We start from the raw sequence: 17080 nt of genomic DNA on the forward strand, positions 1-17080 counted from the left end.
GGCTCAGTGCTGGGACCCCAGTTGTTTACAATATATATGAATGATTTAGACAAGGGAATTAAATGCAGCATCTCCAAGTTTGCGGATGACACGAAGCTGGGCGGCGGTGTTAGCTGTGAGGAGGATGCTAAAAGGATGCAGGGTGACTTGGATAGGTTAGGTGAGTGGGCAAATTCATGGCAGATGCAATTTAATGTGGATAAATGTGAGGTTATCCACTTTGGTTGCAAGAACAGGAAAACAGATTATTATCTGAACGGTGGCCGATTAGGAAAAGGGGAGATGCAATGAGACCTGGGTGTCATTGTACACCAGTCATTGAAGGTGGGCATGCAGGTACAGCAGGCGGTGAAAAAGGCAAATGGTATGTTGGCATTCATAGCAAAAGGATTTGAGTACAGGAGCAGGGAGGTTCTACTGCAGTTGTACAAGGCCTTGGTGAGACCACACCTGGAGTATTTGTGCAGTTTTGGTCCCCTAATCTGAGGAAAGACATTCTTGCCATAGAGGGAGTACAGAGAAGGTTCACCAGATTGATTCCTGGGATGGCAGGACTTCCATATGAAGAAAGACTGGATCAACGAGGCTTATACTCACTGGAATTTAGAAGATTGAGGGGGGATCTTATTGAAACATATATAATTCTAAAGGGATTGGACAGGCTAGATGCAGGAAGATTGTTTCCAATGTTGGGGAAGTCCAGAACGAAGGGTCTCAGTTTAAGGATAAACGGGAAGCCTTTTAGAACCGAGATGAGGAAAAACTTCTTCACACAGAGAGTGGTGAATCTGTGGAATTCTCTGCCACAGGAAACAGTTGAGGCCGGTTCATTGGCTATATTTAAGAGGAAGTTAGATATGGCCCTTGTGGCTAAAGCGATCGGGGGTATGGAGAGAAAGCAGGTACAGGGTTCTGAGTTGGATGATCAGCCATGATCATACTGAATGGCGGTGCAGGCTCGAAGGGCCGAATGGCCTACTCCTGCACCTATTTTCTATGTTTCTATGTCATAGGTCAATTGTGGGTGGAGGGGGAATGCAAAAGGTGAACAAACTAGGTGCACAGGTGTGATTTACTGGGCGCTGGAAATTCAATGTTCATACCACTAAGTTGTTAGCTACCTGGGTAGGAAATGAGTCCAGTTTGTGTTTGGTCTCTCTGCAGCAATGGTGAATGCCTAACACACTGACAGGCTGGTGTGGGAATAGGAAGGGGTGGGGGGGGGGTTAAAGTGACACATAACCGGACGCCCGAGAGCACAGGTGCTTAGCAAAGCTGTTCATCTAACCTACGTCTGGTTTCTCTTCTGTAGAGGACCACATCGGGAGCACAAAATGCAGTCGACCAGGTGGGAACACGTGCAAATGAATCACTGCATCAGCCTGCGAGCAGTTTAGGTCTCTGGATAGTGGTGAGGAAAGAGGTGAAGGGATAGATGATACATCTTTTCTGGTTGTAGATGAAAGTGCTATGAAGGGACAGAGAAGTGTGGATAGGAAAAAGAAGGAGACCAGGAAGTGGACTACTAAACTAATCCTGCAACCTATGGATTCACTTTCAAGGAGTCTTCATTTCATACTCTCAATATTTATAGCTTACTTATTTATTAGTATAATTTCTTTTTTCTTCTTTCTTTTTATATTTGCACAGTTTGCTGTCTTTTGTACATTGGTTTTCCACCCTGTCGGCATGGTCTTTCATCGACTCTATTATGGCTATTGGATTGATTGAGAATGCCCACAAGAAAATTAATCTCAGGGCTGTGTATGGTGACATACTGTATATGTACTTTGATAATAAATTTACACTGAACTTCGATGAAGAAAGGAAGATGTGAGAGGAGGTGAGATCATTTTGAGGCTGGAGGAAATGATGATGGGTGATCAGTTGGACGTGGGGTGGAATTTGGAAACCAAACAAACTCTATCGCTGTTCTGTCTAGAGAGTGAGAGGGCTGATACGAGACATCTAGGAAATGGACATAAAGGTCATCTACAACAGCAGCCACACTTCTTGAAAATGGAGGCTCTGGAACAGAGAGTCTTATCGTGAGGAGAGAGGTGACAGAGGTGGAGCAATTGAAAGGTGACTGAGAAAGGGATGACTTCTTTACAGGCGGCAGGTTAGGAAGAGGTACAATCAAGATCATTGCGGAAATTGGTGGATTTAAAGAAGTAGCAAGTCTGTCTCCTGAGATGAAGACAGAAAGATCCATGAAGTGAAGAGCCAGAATTCTGGTATTTGCATTGGTGTTGTCACATGTCCCGAGACACAGTGAAAAGCTTGTCTTGCATACTGTTCATACAGATCAAATCAATACAAAGTGCAGTGAGGTAGAACAAGGTACAACAATAACAGAATGCGCCGAATAAAGTGTAACAGCTACAGAGAAAGTGCAGTGCAGGTAAACGATAAGATACAAGGTCACAGCATGGTAGATGGTGAGGTCAAGAGTGCATCTTATTGTACAAGGGAATTATTTAGTAAGTCTTAAAACAATCGGACAGAAGCTGTCCTTGAGCCTGGTGGTACGTGTTTTCAGGCTTTTGTATCTTCTGCCTGATGGAAGGAGGAAGAAGAGAGAATGTCGGGGATGAGTGGAGTCTTTAATCACGTCGGCTGCTCTATAGTCAGGGTCCATGGAGGGGAGGCTGATTTCCACGATGTGCTGAGCTGACTGCAGTTTCTTGCAGTTACATGAAGAACAATTGCCATACCAAGCCATAGGGCATCTAGATAGAATGTTTTTATGGTGCATTGATAAATTTGGTCAAGGATAACAGGCACATGCCAAATTTCTTTAGCCAGGGCAGAGGATGGTGGTGAAGGCGATGATATTAGCAAGTTCGCCACAAATTAGGAGGCAGCACCGAAGAAGTCATCAACGCAGCACAGAAAGACAGTCGAGCCTCCAGCCCTTTCTCTCCATCTGCCCACGGTCCCCTCCCCATCTGGTACCACCTATCACCTTCCAGCCTCTGCCTCACCCCACACCCAGGCAACCTTCCCCCTCAGTCCAAATGCCATGCATCAAGGCAAGAAGTGGACTCACACCTTTTGCCTCCACAGATGCTGCCTGACCTGCTGAGTTCTTCCCATATAATGCTCCAGATTCCAGTCTATCTTGTCTGCAGAAAGATCACACATCCAGTTGGTCATGGACACCTGTACATCTGCGAGGAGGAGCGTGCTGTAATCACACTCACCCTTCCATATCGTCAGAAACCCATGCATAGAGGCACTGGTTCTACATCTATACAAGCAGAGAATCAAACACCTGTGAAAGCAGCTAAAGAAACACAGTTGTAAACTAATATATCAGCTGAACTTTCCAACAGACACAGGATTTGGCTGTTCATTCAGAGTGTCACAGACAGCACAGAAATGGGCCCTATGTTCAACCTCACCCATACCTGCCTTTTTACCTGTAACTCTCGGTTCGACTAGCGGCTTAATCTAGCGGGTGATAGCCCCCGGCCTGGCCAAATTTTAGAAACCTGGTTTGGGTGGATGCTGTGCGATGTGACCCCTGTTACAAATCAGTACCACGAAATAACTAACAGTACACAATATGCAATTAAACGATTGAGCTTTATAATTCTTAATTTGACTATATGGTTAGTAAAGAAACAGAAAAAAAAAGGGCCCATTCTCATGAAACAGTCTAATGTGCAACGTTGGAGCTCACTGATAAGGCTGTTCGTTCACCATCGATCTCCTCCAATCATCGCTGACCTTCGGACTCTCGCTCCAAGTCCACTCCGTCCGGCGGTCTACCAATTCTCTCCACTCACATCTTCTCTCTTCATCTCTCCCCAGCAAAATCTCTCTCCCAGACACACAAGAAAGAACAACATCCCGCTCAGTGGCTAACATACCCCGTTATCTCTAGTCATAACTCAAACATTGCTGCTACAGAGAAACCATTGCCTCAGCAATGGAACATTACAGAGAGGACATTACATTAGCAGTGAAACCTTGCACGCCCATCTACTCTAATTCCATTCACCTACATTAAGACAGAATCCTTTCATGCCTTTACGTGTCTGCCTGAGTGCTTCTGAAACGTGATTGCATCTGATTCCACCATCTCCATTGGTGGAGAGCTCCAGATATCAACCATTCTCAGTGTAAAAAGCTGCTGTCTATTTAAATGGATGCAGACCCCAATACACAGAACTAAACACACACACACACGCACAGTTAATGCATTGTAATCCCTGGCCGGGGAGTGTTCAATAGAACAGCACTGACATAGAGGAAGATCAGTTCTGAGTCTAGCCATAGCCATTCCCACATTCTCCTCAATTTCTGATTTTATTTATTAGTGCTTATCTTACCTGTAGCAGCTCACACTAAATGCCTCAGCCTGAAACGTCGACTTCATTTCCCTCCAGAGCCTGACTTCCTGGGTTCCTCCAGCATTTTGCGTGTATTTCTCAAGATTGCCGGCATCTGCAGAATCCCTGTCTCTCTGTTTTACTTCTGGTTCTGGCTTGTGTCCCACATGTGCTAAATCTCTTTCTCTCTGGAGGATCACATTGGGACTCATGTCAGCTGCTGCCATTGTGCAGAGGCAGCCCCATTCTCTTTTGTCTCCCAGACTACTGCAGTTCTCCTTACTGCTGAGCTAAACGCCCCTTCCCTACAGTTCTGTGCTATAGTCCAGCCAAGACCTCCAGCAGCACTGGAAACCTTCACTGAATGCCTCTCCCATCCCTATTCCTCTAGAACTCCCCACCTTTCAAAACATATAGTTCCAGGAAATTCTCAGCTTCCGCATGCTCCAGAGTGACTCCAACTGCATCTCAAGTTTAGAAACCCTAAGGTTAAATACAAGGAGCTGAAAATGCTTCCTGCACATTTGGTTATCAAAGATACATTAAACAGGCTGGACAGGCTAAGTACGTACTTGCTGGAGTTTAGTAGAGTGAGAAATGACTTGATTAAAACATAAGAACTTGTCAGGTCTTGACCACTTTGATGTGGAAAGGATTCTTCTTCTAAAGGTTGTTGCTTAAGATCAAGGGGACACCCATTTAAAACTGGTGAATATTTTTCTCACATAGGTTGTGAATCTTTGAACTTTCTTCCTTAAAGAGCTTAGAAGATAGCAGATTAGTTTATTGTTATATGCACTAAAGTGCAATGAGGAGCCTTGCTCACGTCAAGCTCACAGAGCTGAAAAGTTACCAGGAGTAGATGGAAAAGCACAGAAGAGTTGATAATCAGATCAGCCATCGTGGCAGAGGTTTAGGAGACCAAGTGGCCCACTCCTGCTCCTAATGCACATCTACATCAAGGTGACCTCTCTCTCCCCATCACCAGCTCGCAGTACAACGGCCCTGAAGGCATACTTCCCAGCATCATCCTAGGTCCTTTAGAGTCATGGTGTTATTATTGCTGAGAACCTGAAGGAAGCAGGGGTCAGAGGTCAGTGGTCTTACAACAGGCATCATGGGGTATTTACTTTGTTTTTTGTCTGTGGCTACTCTCCACTCCCCCTCTGGGGTATTCCCTCCTCAGTGGTTGATGTCTACACATAAAGAATAGAAACCAACCACTTGGCCCATCAAGCCTGGTCCATCATTCAACAAGTTCATAGCAACGGTCCCTGTTCCCATAAACTGTAGTCCAACGATCCATTTGTCTTGGCCTTCTATTCCATCAAATGGACAATGCCAACTGGATGAGACTTGATAACCAAATCTAACAAATGCCAGTGACGCCCACTTCCCCACTCACAGGCTGATGGATCCAGTCCATTTTCCTGCTTGATCTTCCCATTTTCTCCAGTGGCTGTGAGCCTGCTGCAACACCACCTCTTGCCACTGTGTGGAGCTGTTTGATGAGGTTCCTGAGGATGCCCCAGACTGGAGAGTGAACCAGAATCAGAATTAGGTTTATTATTACTGTCTTAGGTGATGTGAAATTTGTTATTTTTCAGTGGCGGTATAGTGCAAAGACATAAAATTACTATAAATTACAAAATAACACAAAAAGGAATAACAATGTAGTGTTCATGGGCTGTTCAAAAATCAGAGGCTGTCTCTGAATCATTGTATGTGGGTCTTCAGGCTCCTGTACCTCCTCCTCAGTGGTAGTAATAAGAAGTGATAGTGAAGGTCTTTAATAATGATGCTGCCTTCTTGAGGCACCCCCTCTTGAAGAGGTCCTCAATGGTTGGGGGGTTGTGCCAATAATGCAGCTGACTGAGTCTGCAACCATCTCCAGCCTATTGCGATCCTGTGCATTGGAGCCTCCATAGCAGGTCATGGTGATTCCAGTCAGAATACTCTCCATGGTACATCTGTAGAAATCTGTGAGAATCTTTGGTGACAGTGAATCACTTCTTCAACAGGTCTCTGTACTCTGGTGCCAGTGTGGGATATCAGTGGATCATCGGGGAATGTGGAACCAAGCAATGGTCTGAATTCAGAGGACAGCAGGGGGGAAGGTCAGTGTAAGGACTGTCTTTCTGCACCACAGGCTATTAATGAAGGTGTTGTGTATGTGGCCTGGTTACACGACAATGCTATTAATAAAAACTCTGGAGACGGGAGCCAAGTTTCACGGTTCTTTACTGACATAATCCAAACTCAGCACACAAGTACAGATCAATACGCGCCTAAAAGCGCATGCAATGACGTGTTACTAAAACATAAAGTAGTCCCTTATTATAATGTATGCTATACGGTACAGAAGGCATAGAAAGTGAAGGACTGGAGAAAGTAGGGATCTGGGGCAGGCCTGTGGCCTGCTTTAAGCTGCCAACTCACCAGAACATCTAGAGAAAAAAATGAAAATTTTGGACTCATCAACATATGACCTAGGAGTAAAATCACATGAGCATTGCAAGAAAACATTACTTTTACTTTGGAGACAGAAAAGATAATAGCTACTTGATGCACCATCAATAACTCACTCTGAGACGTAAAAGCGAGATATCGGCTTTTATTGACTGGAAGAAGGAACGAGCAGTGAGTGACCACCATACTACATCCTGGAGACTGAGAGGCCGGGCTCAGACCTCCATCACCTTTATACAGGGGTCTGTGGGAGGAGCCACAGGAGCAGTCATCAGGGGGCATGTCCAGACAGGTATATGTAGTTCACCACACTACTAGAATGTGGAGTGAAAAACAAACTGACAGAGGAATGCAGCAGGACAGGCAGTTTATGAGGAGGCAGAGGGCCGAGATGTCATCAAGACCCTGTATCAGGATTGAGAGTGCAGAGGGGAGGTAGTCAGTGTAAAGAGATGAGATGGGGGCTGGTGGTGATGTTGAGGGGGGAGATGATAGGTGAACAGAGCTGGAGAGGGGAGTGGAATCAAACTGCATAACAGGTGTCTGGGTGGGATTTGGGCGAAAATGGAGGGGAGATGAGAGAACCAGGGTGAATCCAAATAGGAGAGAAGGGACGTGTGAACAAGCCAAAATTGGAAAATTTGATGTTCATTTTATCGGGTCTTAGACTGCCCAGGTGGAATATGAAGTATTGTACCCACTTTTTACAACCCTTCCCAGTCCCCATTACCCAGTTTCCTTTCCCTTGGTACATTCTAACCCTCATCCCTCCTTTATCTGGGACCACTAAAACCTTCCTGCCTCTCTCGCTACCTCCACCCTCCCCTTCCTTCTCCTGGGTCACCCTCACTTTGAGGACTGGGCATTTGCTAAAAGGGATTGGAGAAGGATGCAAGGGTTACATTTATTTTCCTTTGAAAACTAATATCAGGATTGATAAACCTTTTTGAGAGCTTGTGCTCAAAATGGCAATAATATTCTAAATATTCTCCCAGGTACCAGGGTAATTTTGAGCAAAGATCACCAATAATTATATACTTTTTTGTAAACTATGATATGTTAAAAGGTAAAATATCTCAGAAATAGTGTCTTGTCATTGGAGAGAATCCAAAGGAGGCTCATGAGGATGATTCCAGGAACGAAGGGGTTAACATAAGAGGAGTGTTTGGCAGCTTTGGGCCTGCTGTACTCACTGGAATTTAGAAGAATTCCAGCGGGGGGGGGGGGGGGGGGGGGGGTGGGGGTGGAATCTCATTTAAACCTATCCAAAGTTGAAAGGACTAGATAAGGTGGATGTAGAGAGGATATTCCCTCTAGTGGGGGCATCCAGAAGAAGTGGGCACAGCCTCAAGATTGAGGGGCGACCTTTTAGAACAGAGGAATTTTTTTTAGCCAGAGAGTGCTGAATCTGTGGGATGCTTTGCCACAGACTGTGGTGGAGGCCAAGTCCGTGGGTATATTTAAAGCATGAGTTGATAGTTTCCTGATCGATCAGGGCATCAAAAGATATGGTGAGAAGGCAGGTGTATGGGGTTGAGTGGAATCCAGGATCAGCCATGATGGAGTGGCAGAGCAGACTCGATGGGCTGAATGGTCTAATTCCACTCCTAGGTCTCATGGTCAGTAGAAAGAATTAACCCTTTTCACACAGGAGAGATTACAAAGAGATGCTGCCTGATGCACTGAGTTCCTCCAGCGTAGTTTTTTGTCACCGGGTCTTAATCTTAATAATGATGTAGTAAATAGGTTGAAAAGTCCACTGAAGTAAAACCAAACAAAAACATCATTTTTCAGCAGTCCTTCAGGATAACTCCCCGCTCCCCTTTTCCCATCTCCCCTATCTTCTTCCCCCACTCCACTAAACTCCCCACACTTCCCTCTCCATCCATATGTCCCCACTCCCCCTCCATATCTCCAAAGCCTATCCCTTTACCTGCTCCATATCTCCTCTGTATATCTTCCTCTCCTCCATAACTCCACAACCCCTTCCTCTCCCCTCCATAACTCCGCAAATTCTTTCTTCCCACTCATATCCCCCCTCAACCTACTCCATATCTCCCCTGCTCAACCTCCTTTGTAACTTCACTAACTTTCTCTCCCCATCCTTCTCTCCATTCCATGTCTCTGCCTTCATATCATCCACATCTCTCCAATCTCCCCCACTGCTCCCCCTCCTTTAGCCTTCTGTAACTCTACATCCATCTCCTCTCTCTCTCTCTCCCATCTTCTTTCCCTGCTCCATAAGTCCCCCACTTTTACCCTCTCCATCTGAGCAACCAGCAATTGAAATGAGTGATGACACTGGCACTACCATTGATTGCATGAAGAGTCTGGTAAAGTTTTAATCACAGTGATTGCATATTATACACATTGAATTACATTATAATCATTGAAAATAAAAACCTGCTTCAACCAATATTCAGAGAATGTATGCGTAAACGTAATGACACAACTTAACTAAGCATATTTCTCAAATTGTTTCATGCCCTTTTTCTTAGTTAAAGAATAACAGGATGTACAGGAACGATGAAAGAAAACCCATGCAAAGCTGTATGTATTATGAGGATCTTAATGTAAAAGAGAGGGAGATTTCAGGAAACAATTAGGACATATTCCATTGAAAAGTTCTGGGATATCTTGGATCGAGTCCTCAGCATTCTTAAGTGGGGAGGGGGAGGGGGTGAGGGTGAACATCCAGAGTCGTGAGTCATAGTCCATGTGGGTACCAATGACATGGGTAGGATGAGTGATGAGGTTCTACATAGGGAGTTAGGCGCTAAGTTAAAGAGCAGGATCTCCAGCATTGTGATCTCCTGTGCATTGTGCTAGCGCAGTTAAAACTAGGAAGATTATATATTTAATACATTGCTAAGAAGTTGGTGAAGGTAGAAGGGCATAAGATTTTTGCATCATTGGGCTCTCTTCCAGGGAAGGTGGAGCCTATACAGAAGGGACTATTTGCACATGAACTAGAAGGAGATTAAAATCCTAGAGGGAAGGTTTATTAATTCTGCATGGTGGGGTTTAAACGGGAGTTGCAGGGGATGCGAAGGTGAGTGCCGAAACAGTTAGTGGAGAGGCTGTGGAGGCTGATGTTGGTAAGATCTCAGACAAAGTCAGTAATCCAAGGTTGAGCATGGTGCGTCTAGTGTCCTGAGCTGTGTATATTTCAATGTAAGAAGTATCGTAGGAAAGGCGGATGATAGTGCTGAAGATGAGGTAGCTGGTTTACAAACAGAGGCCATGTGTAGTGAGAAAAGGCTGCTGTTGATGGGGCAAAACTGTGGTCAAAAGGTTAAGTTGTAGTGTAAAAGGTGGATAAAATCTAAAAGGGTGAATACAGGACTGAAGGTGTTGTATTTGAATACGCACAGTATACAGCATAAGGTAGCACAGTTACAGATTGGCACACATGATGTTTAGGCATCACTGAATTATGGCTGAAAGATTATAGCTGGGAGCTTAATGTCCAAGGATACACATTGTATTGAAAGGACGGGCAGGTAGGCAGAGGGGGCGATGTTGCTCTGTTAGTAAAAAATGAAATCTAATCATTAGGAAGAGGTGACATAGGGTCGGATGGTATTGAATCATTGTGCATAGAGCTAAGGAACTGCAAGGGTAAAAAGACCCAGATGGGATTGTATACAGACTCCCAAACAATAGTAAGGATGTGGCCTACAAATTACAAAGGGAGATAGAAAATGCATGCCAAAAGGACAATGTTACAATAGTCATGGAGGACTTCAATATGCAGGTAGATTCGGAAAATCAGGTTGGTGCTGGATTCCAGCAGGAGGAATTTCTAGAGTGCCTACGAGATGGATTTTTAGAGCAGCTCATGGTTGAGCCCACTAGGGGATCGGCTACTCTGGATTGGGGGTTGTGTAATGAACCAGAATTGATTAGAGAGCTTAAGGTAATAGCACCCTTAGGGGCAAGTGATCATAATATGATCAAGTTCACTCTGAAATTTGAGAAGGAGAAGTTAAAGTCAGATGTATCAGTTTGACAGTGGAATAAAGGGAATTACAGAGGCATGACAGAGGAGGTGACCAGAATTACTTGGAAAAGAACACTGGCAGGGATGATGGCAGAGAAGCAATGGCCGAAATTTCCGGAAGCAATTCAGAAGGTACAGAATATATTCATCCCATAGAGGAAGAAGTATTCTAAAAGCAAGATGACACAACCGTGGCTAACAAGAAAAGTCAAAGCCAACTTAAAAGCCAAAGAGGGGGCATATAACACAGCAAACAATAGTGGGAAGATAGAGGATTGGGAAGGGCGTGAACAGTATCAGTGTTGGAGTGAGGAAGGAGAAAGCCAGAAGCAGAACAACTCAGAAAGGCTGAGTTACAGCAGCTCATTCAGATAGGGAACTAAGCAGAACATCTTTGAAATTACAGCACCTTCCTTGACCCAGTAAGAGAAGCATCCCTTCTGGCACACCACTGTAACGGTTCCCTCATTTCCCAGACCAGTTTCCCTTGGGCTTGAAGCTGCCAAGGGTCATCTAGTACGGCAATTTTGTACAGGAGTGTCATAGGGAAATGGGCTGAGACGGGCCAAAGTTCATCCATACAAAATTCTAGTGTGTAACAGAGAGTGAAAACTTGCACAGTAGTACCAGGAGTGGAAGCAATAACTCACAGCTCCATTCACCCCTTTTCAAAATGAATACATTTAGAATTAAACATTAATATGTTTGTATATAATATATTCTTCAGAAACTTTAATTTACTACTTAAGTTCAAAGAGGTAGTGCAACCAGCAATGTGCACATACTGCTGTAGGCCTGGCCATGCTCCAGAGCACTGACCTGGCTATTTGGCCTCTTATGCAGAGGAACTTCATTTGCATGGCAGCGCCAGACAACAAAGGTCAACACTCACTTTTTCAGAAAAAACCGCTGATGTATTGTTGAAAATATCCTTTTGGGTTGTGTCAGCAATTGGAATGTGCAGATACGTTAGAAGACATAGAGAATAATGATTCTGCCCAGTATATCACAGACACATCCCTTCCCACCATTGGTAGCATCTACTGAAGGTGCTGTTTCAAGAAGGCAACAGACATCATCAAAATCCCCACCATTTGGGCTGGGCTATCTTCTCACTGCTACCATTGGGCAGGAGGTACAGAAGCCTGAAGTTCCACACCACAAGGTTCAAGAACAATTATTTGTTTTCAACCATCCGGTTATTGAAACAGCCGGCATAACTCGAATCACAACTCTATGACCTTTGGTGTTTAGTTGATGCTTAAATTTTTCTTGAGAATGCTCTGTGCCTGTGATGCTACTGCAAGTAAGTTTTTTTTATTGCACCCATGCATACATGTACTCGTACACATGGCAAACTTTGAAAAGAAAAGATGGGTGCGTAACTTCAGTCTTGGCTATTAACTGGTTGTAAAAACCGGTGTGGGAGCTGGTGATGTTCATCTATGAATGATCCTGAGATGTCACCTTCAACCTTGGCTATACAAGAGACTGCAGACACTGGAATCAGGAACAATAAACAAACAAACAGCTGAAAGAACTCAGCAGAGACAGGCAAAGATGTGGAGGTAAAGAGGCTGACCTTTTGGATTGAGGTTCTGCATCAGGAATGAGTGCTCCTGATGTGGCCTCCTCTACATCAGTGAGACCAAGCGTAGACTAGGCGGCCACTTTTTATAACACCAACGCTCTGTCCTTCTGGCCTCATGACACTCCTCATTCCCACACTGAGGTGTCTAACTTCGGCCTTCTCCATTGACAAGGTGAGGCCAAGCACGAACTAGAAAACACCTCATATCCTGCCTTGGTACTCTATAACCCAATGGGATGAACATTAAACTTTGGGTAACTCTCATCTCCCTGTGCTCCTTTCTCAACATTCTTGTAAATCTATTTTGCATTCTTTCCAGCTTATGACATTTTTCCTCTAACAGAGTCATCAAAATTGTGCACAATAGTCCTGTGGTGAACTAGATATACCTGCCTGACTGCTCCTGTGGCTCCTCCCACAGACCCCTGTATAAAGGCGACTGTGGGCTGCTGCTCTCCCTCATTTTCCCCAGGATGTAGTGTTGTTTATTCTTCCAGTCAATAAAAGCCGATATCTCGTTTCCTACGTCTCAGCGTGAGTTATTGATGGTGCATCAAGTCCACAAACAACCTGCCTAATGTCCTGTACAACGGCAACATAATACAGGCAGACAGACAAACATACTTTATTGATCCCAAGGGAAATTGGGTAATGTCCAACTCCTCCTGAATACCCTGACTTTCTTGTGCCTTAACTTGTCCCTACATCTCACACTGTAAAGAATCATGAAATTTGCCAATAACAAATGCTAAAACCTAGAATCGTGTTTTAAAACTAGTCCTCACAATTGCTGGCAAGACATTACTGATTTAGTACAATCATTGGCAATTTACAGTGCTCTGAAAGCATACGAGTTTTGGTTCTTAAAGTAAACTCCCCATGGCAATCAAAAGCAGTATCACCTACTGCGGCTGCCAGGTAGAGGGGGTGAAATGCTGCAGAGGAGGAGTGGATGGGAGATAGGGGCTGCTGGGGGAGAAGGAAAAGGAAATAGGCTGCAAGGAATAGGGAGTGGCAGAGACACTGATAGAATGATTCTAAATGTGCAAGCATGGCTACTGAGGGCTGCATTGAGTGAACGTGTTGGAGAAAGCACACTCCATGTTCTGTGGACTTTGGAAAGGGTCTGAGCAATCTGCACTCAGTTACAAGACTTGACTCCCAGGTGAGCAGGTTGTATAGTGAGACATTCTTCTCACTGCTCTGAAACTAGTCCACAATGGTCCCAGATTGCATTCACAAACTCTGGTCTATGGCAGTGAGGGGAAAATGCATGTGGTGCCTTTGGAGTTTGCTTGATGCCAAGAAATGTCACAGCCACATTACCATGATTAGTTAACAAATGCCTGTCCAAGTTCATGAAGGGTTCAGGATCTAAACCAGGTGAGATCATTATTGGCATGATTGATGCCCACAAAGTGATCAAATCTCATATCCAGTATGTTCCTAAGGATGGCTACTTTTGGTATAGTTATATTGAGAAACATTGTAAAAGTTCAACTCTGCACAACTCCATGTCTTGCACTGTGCAACTCAGTGTCAAAACTTCTAGTAATTTCTTCTTTTGGTTTTGCTCCACACAACTTCTATTTAAATGAGCATAATTTTACCTTAAGATGCCTGAGAGTCTTGGGCAGATTCCTTCACCTTGATTAAAAGACTTGCTTGAGATTCTATTCAATAATTTGTAATTGCATATCATCCGCCCTCTCCTTCATAAATTGGCTATCTAATGCCATTGTTACCTTCTTTTCTTAGCAGCATGATCAAAGGAACTGTCATGAGCAACACCATTAAAATATTCTACCCTTTACTCTTTGCAAAGCTACTTTTCATTGCACATACAGTACTTTCCTCCCTGTAGTTTCAGGTTTCAATGAGAGAAATCTCATTGTTATCTGAGTCATTGTTTAGATACCTGTTTTTTCTTGTATAACACTGTTCCATTACATCTCAATTTATGGCTTAGAGCACATCCTGATAAAATGCCATCACCATGACAAGACTCAACTAGAACTTGGAAGAGCAAAACAAAATGTCTGCCAAATTTTAAAAGGAAAGCCAAGAGGAGACTGGCCAATAACAGTGAAGGGAAAACCTTCTGCTTTCACTTACTGTGTCCTAATCTCAATTTTTTTTCATCCATTTTGGGCTCTGTACAGACGTTTCTATTCACTGCCAATTCTGCAGTTATTTGAATATATTTGCCTCTCATACTTTGTAACCCTGGCGTCCAGCAATTTTCAATAGGTAGCTGTGGTGTTCAGCATTGCATCCCATAGCATGCGAGTACAATGCCTCTTATTAAAAGCAACAAGGTTAGGGAAAATGTAAGCAAAATGCTGAAAGAAATCAGTGGATCAAGCAGATTTGCAGAGGCAACAGGGTGATCAATATTTTGGGTCAGAATTGCAGCAGAATTTGCATCATATTTTGCATCAGAACTGAGTAAGTTTGTTTTTTTAGCAGCTAGATTTTAGCACCTGAAGCTTTTCCTGTTTGCAGGTTTAAGAGGCCATTCTGTTTGATCTAAATATGATAGCCCAACCACCATAACAAGAGCTTTCAGTGATATCATGAATATTAATACAGAATCATCTTTCGCTGGCACTCCTTCACGTTGTCTCACCAGAGAGCAGGAAAGGGTGGTACTGAGTACTGAATAGGATGAGAAAGAAAAAGAGCTACACATGGCAGTGAAACCCCAAGTATGACAGAGAGGTAGTATTAGATTTAAGTAAATCCCACTTTGCTGGCAGGTTATTAAAAATAAATCATGTATAGAAATGTACAAATCATTCTTAAGGTTAAGTGAGATATTTTATAATCTCAGCTTTCTGCAACTTCCTCAAAAGTAGGTCTTCTTTCATAACATTGTGCATAGAACTCTGAAAAAAAGTAATCAGAGTGATTAAACATAGATTGCAACTTCAAACAGAAAACAATGCACAGAGCCTGAAGAGAAGCAAATGCAACACCCACATCCTCCCTCCCTCCCCACACAGACCAGGAAAAAGGAACTATCTTTATGAAAAGCACAGAGATATGCTAAATCATTACAAATAGGCTGGACATATTACTGTAGCAAATGCTGACCCAATGTTTGAAACTGACAAGAGGGTCATGAGAGGGGTGTAGGGCAGAGATTTCCTGCCAAAGGACTTCAGAGATTGGAGGGACCGGAGACTGCATCAGACAGAAGACCAAATAGCATATTGGCCTTTATTGCAAAGGGATTGGAGTTTAGAACTAGCAAAACATTGGACAAAATGTACAAGGTATTGGTGCGACTGCCTCTGAAGAGCTGTGCACAGCTTCTGTACCCGTAAGCTGAAGAAATTTGGACTGTCCCCTAAAAACCTCACTAATTTTTTATAGATGCACCGTAGAAAGCATTCTTCTAGGGTGCATCACAACCTGGTATGGAAGTTGTCCTGTCCAAGACCGGAAGAAGCTGCAGAAGATCATGAACATAGCCCAGCACATCACACAAACCAATCTTCCATCCTTGGACTCACTTTACACCGCAAGCTGTCAGAGCACTGCTGCCAGGATAATCAAGGACACGACCCACCCAGCCAACACACTTTTTGTCCCCCTTCCCTCCGGGAGAAGGTTCAGGAGCATGAAGATTCTTTCAGATTTGGGAACAGCTTCTTTCCAACTGTGATAAGACTGCTGAACTGATCCTGACCCGGATCTGGGCCGTACCTTCCAAATATCCGGACCTGACTTGCACTACCTTACTTTCCTTTTTCTATTTTCTAATTATGATTTATAATTTAAATTTTTATCATATTTACTTCAATTTGTACTCCAGAGAGCGTGAAGCGCAGAATCAAATATCGCTGTGATGATTGTATGCTCTAGTATCAATTGTTTGGCGACAATAAAGTAATAAAGTAAAGTAACTATAAAAGGTGTGTTGGTTGTTAATGCAAACAACACATTTCACTGTATGTTTCCTTGTACGTGTGATAAATAAACCTGAATCTGATCTGACCTGAATCTGGTCATTTAAAACTTCTGACAGGAAGTGATGAACCTCATGCGTACTTTGAAAATAAATGTCCCTTGAACCTTGAACCTAGCAATGCAAGTTCACAACTCAATTAAAGTACCAAAGCAGCTGAATAAAGCACTTGGCATGCTTGCCCTAATAACCCAAGTGTTGGGAAATCATGCTGCAGCTGTACAAAACATTGGTTAGACCATATCTGGAGTGTTGTTTATGGTTTTACACTAACATTTATTGTGGTAGCAATAGATTAACTCACCAGGATATTGCTTGGAATGGAGGGTTATTTATTTATTTAGAGAAACAGCATGGAAAAGGCCCTTCCAGCCCTCGCATTAGGGTTAGGGTTAGGGTTAGCAACCACCCAGCAACCAATCTATTTAACCCCAGCCTAATCCCAGGGCCATTTACAATGACAAATTAGCCTACCGATCTGTACGTCTTTGGCCTGTGAGAGGAAACCGGAGCACCTGGAGGAAACCCATGCGGTCATGGGGAGAACGTACAAACTCATTATAGACAGTGGCAGAATTGAGTTCTGCACTCTGAGGCCCCATGCTGTCCCATGCTAACTGCTGCCCTGGTTGGAGTTATAAGAAGAGGTGGGATAAGCTGGGTTTATTCCTAGTGGACTGTAGGAGTCTGAGGAGTGACCTTAT

General features: G+C 43.7%; 1 protein-coding gene across 1 annotated transcript in view; it reads right to left on the minus strand.

The window, feature by feature from the left end:
- Nucleotides 1-14643: 14643 nt before the first annotated feature.
- The window catches only part of LOC140716678 (CMP-N-acetylneuraminate-beta-galactosamide-alpha-2,3-sialyltransferase 4-like), a 65908-nt gene continuing 63471 nt past the window's right edge, over nucleotides 14644-17080 (minus strand). The window contains exon 13 of the mRNA XM_073029500.1: nucleotides 14644-15291. Coding sequence (XP_072885601.1) covers nucleotides 15211-15291 — 81 coding nt within the window. The 3' untranslated portion in view covers nucleotides 14644-15210. The remainder of the gene's footprint in view (nucleotides 15292-17080) is intronic.

Source organism: Hemitrygon akajei, chromosome 26, assembly GCF_048418815.1.
Source record: "Hemitrygon akajei chromosome 26, sHemAka1.3, whole genome shotgun sequence".
Classification (NCBI taxonomy): Eukaryota; Metazoa; Chordata; class Chondrichthyes; order Myliobatiformes; family Dasyatidae; genus Hemitrygon; species Hemitrygon akajei.